The sequence below is a fragment of the Bos taurus genome, chromosome 11 (assembly GCF_002263795.3).
Source record: "Bos taurus isolate L1 Dominette 01449 registration number 42190680 breed Hereford chromosome 11, ARS-UCD2.0, whole genome shotgun sequence".
In the NCBI taxonomy this organism is placed as follows: domain Eukaryota; kingdom Metazoa; phylum Chordata; class Mammalia; order Artiodactyla; family Bovidae; genus Bos; species Bos taurus.
Window position 1 is genome coordinate 14,573,920 of NC_037338.1, and position 15,947 is coordinate 14,589,866.

At 36.0% G+C, this 15,947-nt stretch overlaps 1 protein-coding gene across 1 annotated transcript in view; it reads right to left on the reverse strand.

Annotated features, from left to right (window-relative positions):
* Window positions 1-15,947, reverse strand: part of MEMO1 (mediator of cell motility 1) — a gene marked incomplete at its 3' end in the record, with an annotated part of 108,635 nt that overhangs the window by 26,710 nt on the left and 65,978 nt on the right. Inside the window, 1 exon segment of the mRNA NM_001076395.1 lies at window positions 13,870-13,981. Coding sequence (NP_001069863.1) covers window positions 13,870-13,981 — 112 coding nt within the window.

The window sequence follows — 15,947 nt, forward strand, 5'->3', positions numbered from 1 at the left end:
ACAAATAGTTATTTGATTGTTCTTTCCATGGCATTTATTTGAATATTTCTCCTCTGAACAACATTGATGAACATGAGAATTTTCTTTTCTATACAAATCCTTCCAACTTTCCAAAGATTTAGAAGCAGTCTAGAGCTTCTCAGGTGAGAATTTTTAAAAAACCATAACTAAGCCAGTCAGAAGAAAAGCTATTCTTATCTCTAAGATGCTGAAGCTGTTGCCACAATAGCGCTATATAATTTATTCTCCTCTCCTCTTTTAGATAGAAAATATTTACAGAAGGAAAAAAGAGAGGATAAAACATATGTAGATAAATACTAAAAGTCTACTCTGATAAAAATAAAATATATTCCAATCATCTCAAATGTCTTATGGTACCTCTTTGCTCATCCTTTTCATGGTCACATAAACAAAAACTGTTTCATTACAATCAAAAATTCAATTTTATTTATTTCGGAGATACTCCATGCTCTGTAATTCTAAAAAATGCTCTCTTCCTGATATACAGGTACTAATCCAAAGGAATCTTCTATGTTCATGAAAAAGAGAAACTAAGCAGTATACAAAGAAAACATGTTTGCTCTAAAATCTCAATAAATGACAATTAAAAAAAAAAACGATATATGCAGAAATACACGACCAGGAGTATGAAAGTCACAGGGTAAGAACACATGTGAAAATCACACTGCTCTTGTGGCTGTCATTTAAGCTGGACGGGGGTAGAAAATCTCAGGCTGTTTTCCATGTCCATAGACAAGTCATTCCACTCTGTTAAAGAGTAACTACACAAGAGCATACCGTATTTTTTCTCTGATCATTTTAAATAGTTGAAGACCTTGATTGAGGCCAAATCAGAAAGGAAAGAAGAATCTTAAGACCTAGTACAAACCTAAACTATAATAAGAGTTAAAATGGTATTCAGGTGAATCAAAAATTCACAAAGCTGGAATGGCAATATGGCAGCCTGGAACTGGGAAAGTGGAAAGGGAATTCTGCAACTGGGTTAAATTCAGCAGATTTGTTGCTGAAATCTTTAGAAAGTCCTATGTGTAAGACTGGCCTTTGGGTACCTAGCCACTTGGCTCCTGCAATGTTATTTAGGTGGATTAAGGCTCTTTTTACCCACTTGGGACACAGTACCAGCTTGCCTAGATTGTTCATAAATTATGTGATTATGGCAAACACCTGCTTTCCTACTGGGAGTTTTAGCATAGTTTTATAGTTTTAGTTTTATGTCTACATGACTAGCCCCTAACAAAAATCCTGGATTTAGAATCTTAAAGCAGGCGTCCCTGGCCAGAAACACTGTACGCTTGTTACAGTGCTGGAGGAACCACGTACTGTTCAGCCCACCCCTATGGGAGGGAGAATGCTGGAAGCCCACATTTGGATTCCTCCAGATTCTCCCTGACACATCTTTTGTCCCTTGCTGGTCCTATTGTGTATCACATCTTTTCTAATAAACCATAGTCATGATACATCTATGAGTCCTTCAAGTGAGGCTGGTCGTGGAACCCTCAAAAAAGGTGTTAAAGGCACAGAGACAGAAAGAAATCATAATGTGGAGTTTTAGGGAACCCTATGTGGAACAATTCCGCTAGTCTTTTCCTCTTGATCAAATTCACCTTCAACGACAGGGATACGTATACAGATTAAATGCAGAATACTCTGACTCACTGTGAGAAAGAATAAACTAGAAAGACCCAGAAAACATCAGGCAGAGTCAAAGAAACTAGGGGAAAAAGAGAGGGAAAAGGGAGAAGGTAAACTGTCAGTGACAACTAAAATCAACATTTAAGTCATTATAAATCTTTACTGTTTGATCAGGTAAGGGAATACAGTGAGACTATCAATATTAATTTCAAAGGGTATACCTTTCTGAATTTCCATTCCTGTAGGAAAACTAGTAAAAAAGATTTTACAAGGGCAGGCATATTTCAGGTACCAGAGAATCTTACTGAACTCTATTATGGAAACTCAACTGTTTGAAGCAAAACAGTACTATGATGAACTGGTGCAAGTCAGCTTTGAGAATTATGGTCACACCAGTATTTTTACAGAAACATTCCAGTATTTTGATGGAAACAAGTCAACATTTCCATGCCCTATGTTCTCCTAAAATTGTACCTGGTTTACACCAAAAAGTTAACATCTTGACCATCTCTGTTAATTGTACACTCTTACACGTTAAAAGTATTTAAAATGATCTTACTCTCCCACACAGAAATATTTACCAAGTTTTCTTCATTCTCCCATAACCTGCTCAGCTTTATCCATTATTACTTTAGTCCAAAGCCTCCATGATTTCTAAACTATTTCTATCAACCTCTTCCAACTCTAATCCATCCTTCACAGTACCATCATGACATTAAAGAAGAATACTCTTACAGTCAAGTTCTAATCATCACCCTCCTTCTGAAGAACATTTACTAGCTCTATAACAATCATGGAATAAAATACAAATATCTTAAAATGACATTAATGTCCTTCATAATCCTGTCCCAACCAACCGTTCCAGCTTTCTAATCTTGGCCCTTTTACTCTCTGCCCCTACAAGGTTACCTACTCAAATGTCTCCAGGCCCATGTTGGTACCATATATCTGTGAAAGGTCAGATAAGATATACGATAACAAGAAGTGGCAGGATCAACATCAAACTAAAAACATTCATATCGGTGAAAAACTTTTTCTACCTATGCAGGTCAAACAAAAGTCATCTAGAGACAGACCTCAATTACTAACCCAGACTTCTGTAACTTCCACAAGCTAAGTCAAATAGGTTCCTGCTCTTAAAATTAGCCCTGGGCTTTCTTACTTCTGCATTTTATATTTACAGTATTCTGTTTCCAACAAAAAATTCTGCCTCACTCTGTGAAAACTACAGCCATCCTCAAAGTACACTCAAATATCATCTTCTTCACAATGCCTTCTCTGTGCTCCCCTAACTCAGCTATCATCTTCATACCTTTTTTTCTGTTTCTATAAACTCTTCAATTGTACTTATAACATTTTGAATTATATTACATTTATTTATATACAGTTCTTATTTCTCCAACTGGACTATATGCTGAAGAAACACACAATATTTACTTGTTTTTGCATCACTCATTATTCCCTGCATAATTAAGCAACACTACTCGTATCTGAAAAATTTAGATTAACCAAATTTTTAAATTTTGAAGGTTCAATTCAGTTCAGTGGCTCAGTCGTGTCCAACTCTTTGCAACCCATGAACCGCACCATGCCAGGCCTCCCTATCCATTACCAACAACCGGAATCTACCCAAACCCATGTCCATTCAGTTGGTAATGCCATCCAACGATCTCATCCTCTGTCATCCCCTTCTCCTCCTACCTTCAATCTTTCCCAGCATCAGGATCTTTTCAAATGAGTCAGCTCTTCACATCAGGTGGCCAAAGTATTAGAGATTCAGTTTCAACATCAATCCTTCCAATGAACACCCAGGACTGATCTCCTTCAGAATGGACTGGTTGGATCTCCTTGCAGTCCAAGGGACTCTTCAAGAGTCTTCTCCAACACCACAGTTCAAAAGCATCAATTCTTCGGCACTCAGCCTTCTTTATAGTCCAACTCTCACATCCATACATAACTACTGAAAAAACCACAGCCTTGACTAGACAGACCTTTGTTGACAAAGTAATCTGTCTGCTTTTTAATATGCTGTCTAGGTTGGTCATAACTTTCCTTCCAAGGAGTAAGTGTCTTTTAATCTCATGGCTGCAATCACTATCTGCAGTGATTTTGGAGCCCCCCAAAATAAAGGTAAATATCTTAAAAACAATCAAATCTTTACATCAAACTAGTAAAACCAGACAGGGAGGAATTACCATATGGAGTCAAAATGAGTTTTGTTCACTAGCCTACTTAATTACTCCCTATAAATAAAATACATTATTCTTAATTTGTGATTAACAGAAACACTGGAAAAGGAAACATCTCTTGTGTGTTCTTGAGGAGGTGGCAAAGATAAAAGAAATCCTTTGTCCAACCCCAAATAGCAAGTTTTAAATAATAAAATCAGAGCCACGAAGTGGTAAAAAGTCTTTCAGAGAGAAGGAAAACGACATAGTTCATAAGCTCATATTGACATAGAAGAAAAGAAGCATATTAGAAAGGAATAAAAGAATTTAAAATAACATCTTTGGTATATTTCATTTTTTTTCTTATTCTTAATTGATCTAACATAATGATTTGTTCAAAATAATACAGCAATAATGTGCTTGATAATTATAGCTTATGAATGATAACGATGTTATAAGGGATAAGAACAAGAAATTGTGAATACTGTAAGATACCTGCACTGCATGAATCAGTACAGTGTTACTTGAAAGTGTACTTGCGTCAGTTGCAAATGTACATTGCAAATTTTACAGCAACCACAAAAAAAAGCAAAAAGAAGTGTAACCTATGCTAAGAGAGGAAAGAAAATGAACTCATATTAAATGTTCAATTAAAATCAGAGGAAAAAGAAAAAGAGTAAGAAAAGAAAGAACAAGAGCAGCGAATAGAAAATGGTAAAAAATATAACAGATATTAATCCAATAATATCAACAATCTTTTAATAGGTGAGTGGAAAGGTAAGTTTTCATTCCAATCCCAAAGAAAGGCAATGCCAAAGACTGCTCAAACTACCGCACAATTGCACTCATCTCACATGCTAGTAAAGTAATGCTCAAAATTCTCCAAGCCAGGCTTCAGCAATACATGAACCATGAACTTCCTGATGTTCAAGCTGGTTTTAGAAAAGGCAGAGGAACCAGAGATCAAATTGCCAACATCCTCTGGATCATGGAAAAAGCAAGAGAGTTCCAGAAAAACATCTATTTCTGCTTTATTGACTATGCCAAAGCCTTTGATTGTGTGGATCACAATAAACTGTGGAAAATTGTCAAAGAGATGGGAATCCCAGACCACCTGACCTGCCTCTTGAGAAATCTGTATGCAGGTCAGGAAGCAACAGTTAGAACTGGACATGGAACAACAGACTGGTTCCAAATAGGAAAAGAAGTACGTCAAAGCTGTATATTGTCACCCTGCTTATTTAACTTCTATGCAGAGTACATCATGAGAAATGCTGGGCTGGAGGAAGCACAAGCTGGAATCAAGATTGCCGGGAAAAATATCAATAACCTCAGATATGCAGATGACACCACCCTTATGGCAGAAAGTGAAGAAGAGCTAAAGAGCCTCTTTATGAAAGTGGAAGAGGAGAGTGAAAAATCTGGCTTCAAACTCAACATTCAAAAACTAAGATCATGGCATTGGGTCCCATCACTTCATGGCAAATAGATGGGGAAACAATGGAAACAGTGGCTGACTTTATCTTTTTGGGCTCCAAAATCACTGCAGATGGTGATTGCAGCCATGAAATTAAAAGACGCTTACTCCTTGGAGGAAAGTTATGACCAACCTAGACAGCATATTAAAAAGCAGAGACATTACTTTGTCAACAAAGGTCCGTCTACTCAAGGCTGTGGTTTTTCCGTTAGTCATGTATGGATGTGAGAGTTGGACTATAAAGAAAGCTGAGCACCGAAGAATTAATGCTTTCGAACTGTGGTGTTGCAAAAGACTCTTGAGAATCCCTTGGGCTGCAAGGACAGCCAACCAGTCCATCCTAAAGGAGATCAGTCCTGGGTGTTCATTGGAAGGACTGATGTTGAAGCTGAAACTCCAGTACTTTGGCCACCTGATATGAAGAGCTGACTCATTTGAAAAGATCCTGATGCTGGGTAAGATTGAAGGCAGGAGGAGAAGGGGAACACAGAGGATGAGATGGTTGGATGGCATCACTGACTCAATGGACATGGGTTTGGGTGGACCCTGGAAGCTGCTGATGGACAGGGAGGCCTGGCGTGCTGCAGTTCATGGGGTTGCAAAGATATAGACATGACTAAGCCACTGAACTGAACTTAATCCAATGATATCAATAATCTTTTAATAGGTGAGTAGAAAGACTGACACAGCCATAAAATGGGCTATTACTCAACAACAAAGAAAAATAAGCTACCAAGCCATAAAAAGACTTGGAATTTTGATAATATATTACTAAGTTCAAGAAGTCAACCTGGAAAGGCTACATACTACATGATTCCAACTACACGATATTCCAGAAACTATATGGCTAGGAAGACAATAAAAAGATCAGTAGTTACCAGGGGTTAGATGGAGATGGAGAGAAGAGAGAAGAGGAATAGGTAGAGCACAGGGGATTTTTAGGACAGTAAAACTACTCTACATGGGACTATTAGAGAGACATGAAATGAAGCATTTGGCAAAGCCAAAGACTATACTAACACAAAGAGTGAATCCGAATTAAACTATGAACTTTACTTAATAATCCTGTGTCAATACTGGTTCCTCAATTTTAACAAATATATTATACTAATATAAGATATTAAGAACAGGAAAAAGTTCAGTTATTAGTAATTAATACCATACATTTGGCATTTGGCATTTGATAGTAGTTTTCTCACTCAGGGAACTCAAAAATATAATTAATAAGAATAAACACAAGAAATTACAAGAGTTAGGCTTAACAATCTGGATAAACGATACAAAATCAATATTTTTTTAAATATATATAATGATATAAGTACTGAAGTTGTCAAATCCTAACCACAGTGAATTTCTAAGATTGACTTGAACCTAAAACCTAAGATGAAAGATTTAAATACACTGTACTGTGCTTTCAAGCTGTCCATGTTACAAAAATATTAGCAGTAACAAAAAGTATTATATGGCTGAAAATATATTTTTACAGTGAACGTAAGTATTTTTACAGGGCCATATTTCTCAAACACTTTGAAATTTACTAAAGAATTCCACTATTTACTTTGCACATTTTTCTGAACAAAAAAGCACTAAAACTGAGGCAAAGGAATTGTTCTATATCTTGACGGTGTTGGATATTTACAAATCTACATTAATCAATATTCACAGACTTCTATGTCATAAAGAATATATTTTACAGTGACCCGAAAATCAATTAAAATTTTAAACGGTAAACAAAGAGTAAATGAGAATAATACAGAGAAAGGAATAAAAGGAGGGAAAGATAATAGAGTAAAATGCAAAGAAAAAGAAGTGGGATCATGTTAATTTTAAGAGTGTGTGTTAGTCGCTCAGTCGAGTCCAACTCTTTGCGACCCCATGGACTGTAGCCTACCAGGCTCCTCCATTCATGAGATTTTCCAGACTAGAATACCAGAGTGGGTTGCCATTTACTTCTCCAAATTTTAAGAGTAAATAGCTTTTCCAAGATAGATGAATTCTACATATCCCAACTTAATATCTCTAAATGCAATTATATATAATATCAAAAATTATGAGTTTCAGTAATAAAGATAATACATGGAAAAAAGGATCCGAATAAAATGCTTAAGATACAACCTCCTGTTTACATTTTAATTACACAAAAATGTGTATGTATAAGTCTTATATATATATATACACACACACACACATACACAAACATATATGTTAGCATTTCCATAATAATATTCACTGTCAATAAACACTGCTGAGGAGAATAAAAGAGGCTTTCACTGCTCATTGTGTACGCTTTTAAATCATGTACACCCATTTTTTAAAAGGACAGATTTAACTGAGCAAGGACATTATGGGTCATTTTGTTTTCTCCTCTATATTACTCTTTTTTTTTTAAAGAAAGCTCTAATGAATATCACTTTTAAATATGCTTCATATAAGAGAATTATAAATAATACACTTAGATATTTAATTTTTTAGCCCATGATAATTTTCATTATAGTGAAAAATGAGGAAAAGTTTTAAAATTAGTCAACTGAAGTACTACATAGTCATATACTGGAAAGTCCTGCTGCTGCTAAGTCACTTCAGTCGTGTCCGACTCTGTGTGACCCCACAGACGGCAGCCCACCAGGCTCCCCCGTCCCTGGGATCCTCCAGGCAAGAACACTGGAGTGGGTTGCCATTTCCTTTTCCAATGCAGGAAAGTGAAAAGTGAAAGTGAAGTCGCTCAGTCACGTCCGACTCCTAGCAACCCCATGAACTGCAGCCTACCAGGCTCCTCCATCCATGGGATTTTCCAGGCAAGAGTACTGGAGTGTCCTATGTATACCCAGTTAAAAGGAGTTTAAAAAAAAACACATGTAAATAGGTTCATGACATAAAAAGCAGCTAATTAAAAAACTCTGACCTCATTTTTGGCGCCAGAGTTATTATCTATTGCTATTAATTTATTCAACAATTAATTACTGAGATCCTGTTGTGTGCCAGGTACTGAGATGAGTACAGAAGATACAGAGTAGACCAGCTGCCCTAGAATAGGGGACAGGTCAGGGAAATACTACAGAAGGGAAGCAGACAGATATACATATATAAATAATCTCCTGAAAAGCTATTTAACTGCAGTGCCACCGTGGTAGGCTATCTACAAACATAATCAACAAAATTCCTTCCACATCTGAATGCTCACACCACTCCTTCCGTTAGGTACAATTTTTCCCTCCCCTTGAATCCAGTCTTCCAATTTGCGTTGTCAAGTAAAATATGGCACAAGTAATACTGTGCCACTTGCAAGCCTAAAGATTAAGAGACCTAAAATTTCTACTTACTTTCTTGCTATCCTGAATTGCCATGTACTTCAGGATAGATCAGCAGGAAAGGGAAACCATGTGTAGAGAAAGGCCCTGAAGAAAAGTAACAAGTGGAGATAGGACCAAGATGACAACGAAGGTGCCTAGTAGACAATCTGCATTAAGCCCCAGACAGAAAGTGAGAGCACCCTGGAACCTCTAGCCTAAGTCAACCTATCTTACCTGACAGCAAATGAAATAGAGATGACTGGTCGCCACTCATCCCTGAACACAAATTTCTAGCCCAAAGAATCATAAGAAAACAAAAAAAGTACTTTAAGGTGATATGCCATGCTACAACTGATAACCGAGACCAAAAATGGGTGCCTGGAAAGTGTATTACTAAAAGAAACACCTAGAAAATATAATATTGGCTTTGGGGACAAGAGATAGGTGGAAGGTGAAAGGGCAACAAGGAGCCTGAAAAGTAGACAAGCAGTAAGGACACTGCTCGAAGAAGGGTTATCCATATTATTTCCTGGCAGAAAACAATTATCATAGAACTGTCACATGATAAAACTTAGAAGATAAGAGAATCTATAAATCTAACTAAGATTCCCCAACAAAATATTCAAAGTGTCAATGGTTTCTTCACAGCCAAATATGAGGAGATGTAAGAAGAAAAACATGACTTAAAGAACTATAAGCTGAGTTTAAAAGAAATATTTCTAACTAGGAGTTTCTTGGTTAAAAAATAACTGTTTCTCATTACTAACCTCTATAGATAGCCAAACACTGTCAAGCAAACAGCCTAAGGACAAAGACCAAATACAGAGTACTACCAAGAACATGGGCTCAGAATCATCAAATCAAAACCACATCTGTAAAAGCCTGTTAGGACCACAGGAAGACTTCAGACCATGCTTGCATATTCTCTCAGGCAGGTAAAAGGGCTTCTGAGAAATTACACGACTCTAACTTGGGCTCCAAAGTGGAGAGAATCCTGTCTCCGTAAGAAAGTGGACAGAATCTTATCTCAGTAAGAACTGTGGATGTGACTTTTGTCTAATGGAATGCACTTCTAATCTTATATATAGAAAATCCACAAAGTAGTTAATGGAGTTCTATCAGTTTGTACTAAAATAAAACACTATCTCAAATGAAAAGAGGCCTTTAGGCTTTTAACTGTCACATAAAGCAGAATAAAACTGCTACTCAGATGCAAACAAAGCCCATTTCTTATGGAAAAGTAAAAAGGACTCAAAGAATGGAGCCAAGAGCCAAAAGGACCCAGCCAAGAGCTAAGAATAATACAGATCTTCCTCAGCTTACGATGGAGTTAAATCTAAATAAATCCATTATAAGTTGAAAATACATTTACTACACCTAACCTACTAAATAGCATAGCTTAGCTTAGCCTACCTTAAGTGTGCTTACAATATTTTCAATAGCTTGCAGATGGGCAAAATTATCTAAAACAAAGTATATTTTATAATAAAGTGCTGAATCTCTCATGTAATTTATTGAATGTGCTGTGCTTAGTCGCTCAGTCATGTCTGACTGTTTGCGACTCCATGGACTATAGCCCACCAGGCTTCTCTGTCCATGGGGATTCTCCAGGCAAGAATACTGGAGTGGGTTGCCATGCCCTCCTCCAGGGGATCTTCCTAACCCAAAGATCAGACTCAGGTCTCCTGCAATGCAGAAGGATTCTTTACCAGGTGAGCTACCCGGGAAGCCCAACTTATTGAATACTGTACTGAAAATGAAGAACAGAACTGTTGTCTGAGTACAAAAGGATTTTTAAGTGTATTGGGTGTTCACCCTCATGATCACATGGCTGACTGGGAGCTGCTACTCCTTGCCACTACCTAGAAACATGAGAGAGTATCATACATATTGCTAGCCTGGGAAAAGATCAAAATTCAAAGTACAGTTTCTACTTAATTACGTATCACTTTCACACCATCAAAAAGCCAAAAAATCCTAAGTGGAGCCAGCATAAATCAGGAACCATCTGTAATGAATTATGAAACCACTATCAGAAGATAGAACCAAGCCATAATCAAGGACATTTTCTGTTTCCTGGTTAGATTTCAGAACTGCTTTAGAACAGAGATACTACATGCTTTTACCTTTTCCAACCTCCAATGTGATTAACTGTCTGTCTCAAAACCACATACTAAGTATATTGGGGCCTGTGGAGGGGGGTGGACAACGGGGAGACTTGCCTTCCCAGTTCACAGGTATCCAAATAAAAAAGAGCTGCATTCAAGGAGCCTCATCCACATCCCAACCAAATTCAGATGATAAAATAATGAACTTTGAACATGATGTCATAACTGGATGAGATTTCTGGGCATCTTAGGAGATGTCCTCCTTGTTGGAGAAACATGAATTGTCTACCACAGGAATAACTGTGGTAGTCCATCAACAAAGATGCCTGCCAACAATTCCTCCTACTCCTGTACACTTATGCTACTCCTCCCATCAAGAGTGGCATCTATTTCTCCTTTGAGAAACAAAATGCAGTGGAAATGATGATATGCAATTTTAGGCCTAGTCCTTAATAAGCCAAGAAATGTCTGGTTTTGTTCTGTTACCCAGAATCACCATGTAAAGAAATCCAGACCATCCTTCTAGAGATAGGGCAAAAAGATAAAAAAGCCCTGGCTGATTAAAAAAAAAAAAACAAAAAACAGGCCATAGAGAACAAATGAGGTATCTCAAGTAAAAGTCAGCTCTAAAGTCATCTTGGATCCTCAAGGCCTATTCAAATCATCTCAGTCAGTGTCTTGTGGACCAGAGCACGGTGTTCCCTACTCAAACTCCTGACCCCAAAATTGTGAGCAATAACAACAGCTATGATTTTAAGTCATAAGTTTTGAGGCAATTTGTTATTCAGTAAAGGATAACTGATACAGGTAATGGTAAGCAGTGCTTGCAGCAAAGGTGACAAAGGAAAAGTACTAGGTACTTTTGAAAGAGTCAGTATTACGGATCCTAATGGCACCCCACTCCAGTACTCTTGCCTGGAAAATCACATGGACGAAGGAGCCTCGGACATGTCTGAGAGACTTCACTTTCATGTGTTGGAGAAGGAAATGGCAACCCACTCCAGTGTTCTTGCCTGGAGAATCCCAGGGATGAGGGAGCCTGGTGGGCTGCTGTCTATGGGGTCACACAAAGTTGGACACGACTGAAGCGACTTAGCAGCAGCAGCAATGTAATCTGAGAGATAACGAAGGTTTTCCTGAGAAGTGATATACTTAAAGTGAAAGTGAAGTCGCTCAGTCATGTCCGACTCTTTGCAACCCCATGGACTGTAGCCTATCAAGCTCCTCTGTCCATGGGATTTTCCAGGCAAGAGTGCTGGAGTGGATTGCCACTATACTTAAAAGTGGTAATGTAATGTTACTTAATATGGAGGAAATTACAAACATAAATTTTGTTCACTGGTTTCAAATTTCTATTTTCCTACATTTCCACATTACACCTGTTTTACTTTTGAAATAACATTTTAGCCAGGAACAAAAGTTTTTTTAATGTCCTGTTGCAGTTGAAGAATGGGATGCTCTGATGACACTAGCATTTCAAAAAGTAAACAGGCTATACTGCTTTAAAATTTTCTGAAGAATTAGAATGTATTAAAACACAATTAACCTAAAATTGGTAAAGAATCCGCCTACAATGCAGAAGACCCTGGTTTGATTCCTGGGTCAGGAAGATCCACTAGAGAAGGGAAAGGCTACCTACTCCAGTATTCTTGGGCTCCCCTTGTGGCTCAGCTGGTAAAGAATCCACCTGCAATGCGAGAGACCTGGGTTTGTTCCCTGGGTTGGGAAGATCCCCTGGAGAAGAGAAAGGCTACCCACTTCAGTGTTATGCCTGGAGAATTCCTGGAGAATTCTATGGGGTCACAAAGAGTCGGACACGACTGAGCAACTTGCGCTTTCACAACCTAATATTATACTGCTTATAATTTAATATCACTCTATTTTTGCAAACTTCTTCAGCTATGTAATCCCTTATAGTTATTTTTGTGAAAAGATGTGGACAACATGAGACTGAGAGAAATACATAATACTTTGATAACAGAATTAAGAATGGAAATGACTGCCAAAACTGCAATAATGAAATAAAACCAACATGAAAAAATTAAACAAAATTAACTGAAGAGACATTCACTTTTAGGGTTAAAAAGAAACCAACCACTGAAGCACAAGAGGAGAAAATCATCTAGTTTAACAGTATAAAAAATCCTTGGGGTTTGAGCTGACCGCAAATGTATCAGACAAAAGTAAGTAAGCCATATCAGCATAAATATTGTTAATCTCATACTTCATTAACACATTTAATTAACAAATATTCACTGCAAACCTAAGATGTACCACTTATTTTCCTAAGAGAATACAGTAATGAGGACCAGAGAAGGAATAATTTCACCCTATTTAGAACTAATCAAACTAAAAACATATGGAATATTAAGTCCATATGAAGGAAATGGTTGAAAAAAGTACAGAAATGTGACCTTCAAAAGAAAAACGTTCGAATTTGAATATTGCCCTAAAGAAGGAAGAAAGCTCTTAAAACAATTCTTTCATTTTACTAAAATAATGACTACTATGTGACAGGCACTGTGCTAGGCACTGGGGTAACAGTGGAAAACAGAATGTCCTGTCCTCACCTACTTACAGCCTAGTGAGCATGCTGTCCTCAAAGACAGAGCTCTTAGCAGGCACCAAGTAATGATGTCAGCACTTTTTATAACAGAGATCTCTTTTATAATAGATCTATGTTATATATAGATTATCTCACTTATTATATATTACTACATAATAATTGCTTTTATAATAGAGATTCACATACTTTGATAAAGGCTGAAATAAATTACCTCCAAAGTTACTCGCAAATCTAAAATTTTATGATTACTTACTTGGAGCACTATACCATGAAAGAATGTAATTGTTATTCTGAGATAAATAAATATATAATGAATAAGATAACAGGCAAACCAATACATACAAACACATAGACACATGGGTTTTCTTGTTAATATTTCTACCTAAGAAAACAACCATGCCACTTCATAAATTTAACCTTCATAGGCAAACTACTCAAAACCAACTTCAATCCACATTCAGAAAAATCTAATCTCAAATTCTTTATTTCACTGTAACAAGAATTTTTAAATCTCTTTATCCTAGTGATCATCTTACCCTAGTTAAAATAATTCCAAAGAAACTAATATCCATGATTTCTCTGGGATTTCTTATATTAATTAGTATACCTTTCCATGGCTTTAGCTGTATAAGGCAAATGCATTTCAATACTGTGTTCATCTTCATCTGTCTGCAGAGACATGCGTTCAAACATTCCTGTCTTCCATAGTTCTCCGTAAACTAGAGGTTTCAAAATATAGTAAAACAAATGTATTAATGTATATCCTTATCCTGTGAGACTACCCAGTAACACAAAACTACATGCTTTGGCAAGAGACAAAAGTATCACGTAATATTCTCCTTTGGTTTTAGTTTAAAAAAAAGGAAAAAACAACTAGCTTCTATATAAGACAAAACAGTCAGACACGTAATGATTTACTCAGCATTTTCATATGTTATATAGTTACATAAAAAATAATAATTTAAAATTTTCATCAGGTCCTTTCATTATATCTAAAATCACCTCTAAGTTTAAGGTTTTCCTTGACCTTAATCAACCAGTAGATACTAACAAGAACAGCTGATCAAAACTACTACTGAAATATGGAAAAATCCCCCCGTCTACTTCCTCATGAGGTTTAATAATACAGTTTTTGAGTTTTGTTTTATTTTTAAATAAAATGTATAGGATTATTGTTTTACACCTCAGGTTTTGTTATACCAAGAACAGAAAATTCCTACTGAAAAATGTTATTTTCCTCAACATTAAGAATTAAACTTGTCAGGTAGACTGGAATGTAAATTTACCACAGGACTATGCCTTAATCTTAAATTTTTTAAATGATTTAGCAATTCAGACCCTTCTGGTGGATTATACTTAAAACAAGATATTATATAGCAAGAAAATAATAGAATTTAATACAAAAAAGACACAAGAATATTTTTATTTTATCATTGAACAGAATCAGCATTTTTATAACTAAATCCTTAAATGGGTTTACCAATATCAAAGAAAGAAACAAATAACTGTATGACTTTTCTTCTATGAAACTGCATCTGATTAAAAATTCTCATTGTTAGGCTATCCAAAACCAAAATTTTCTGAATGCTCTAACAAGGTTTTACAAAGCAAGTGTGACCCAGAGGGTGGATGAAGGTAGTAAAAAGGTACAAATCTCCAGTAATAAAATCAGTAAGTACTGGGGATGTTATGTACAACATGATAAATATAATGAACACAGCCGCATATTATACATTAAAGCTGTTGAGAATAAATCCTAAGAGTTCTCGTCACAAGGGAAAAATATTATTTTGGTTCTTTAATTTTGTATCTATATGAGATTATATTCACTAAACTTATTATTTCATGATATATGAAAAGTCAAATTACTGTGTCATACTTTAAAACTGCCGTATGTCAATTATATCTCACTAAAACTGGAAGAAAAAATAAAAATTTTAAAAGCATTTTAAAAATTTAAAAGTTACATAGCCTAAAGCCATTCCAGGGAGTAAGGTTAGAAATATTCCAGTTTTGTTAATAAGCTATATCCTAACAACAAAATGCTAATACTCTATAAAGCCCAAAATTATGAAAATTTAAGCCTAAAGTTTAAAAAGAGGTGACCATTTCCTTTGCAAATAGGTTCTTTTATTCTACAAAAGAATTTGCTGCAAAATTTCTTAAAACAATAAACACTCAACATAATTAAAATATAATTTAATGAACTGGAAGGATATATACTAAGTTCATGACCGTGGTCACTTTCGGGAATGTGGGAATGTAAAGTCAGTTCAGATGAGGAGAAAGTCTGAGTCAAGTGTGAACGATAAGTACATGAGTGTTTGTTTTAGTAGTTTCCGTACTATTTGGCATTTTTAAAATTATGTTTACCCATTCCTCCAAAAATACTATTAAAAGTCAGAAAAAGTTTTACTTTACACATTGAGTGTACAAAATGAGACACAACTAAATAAAAAATGTGATGCCTGGAATCTTATTTTAAAAATCAAAATAATAGGTATGTTTTATAAATAAAATACACTTAAGATTTATATAGCACTCTTCTTGCTAAGCTTCACAACTACAGGCTCATTTTTTCCCATAAAAACCATAAACAAGGAAATAAAATCATTATCCTCATTATCCATTTACAGTGAGGGATTTGTTATACACAGAGGAAGACTAACATGCCCAAAATCTTTC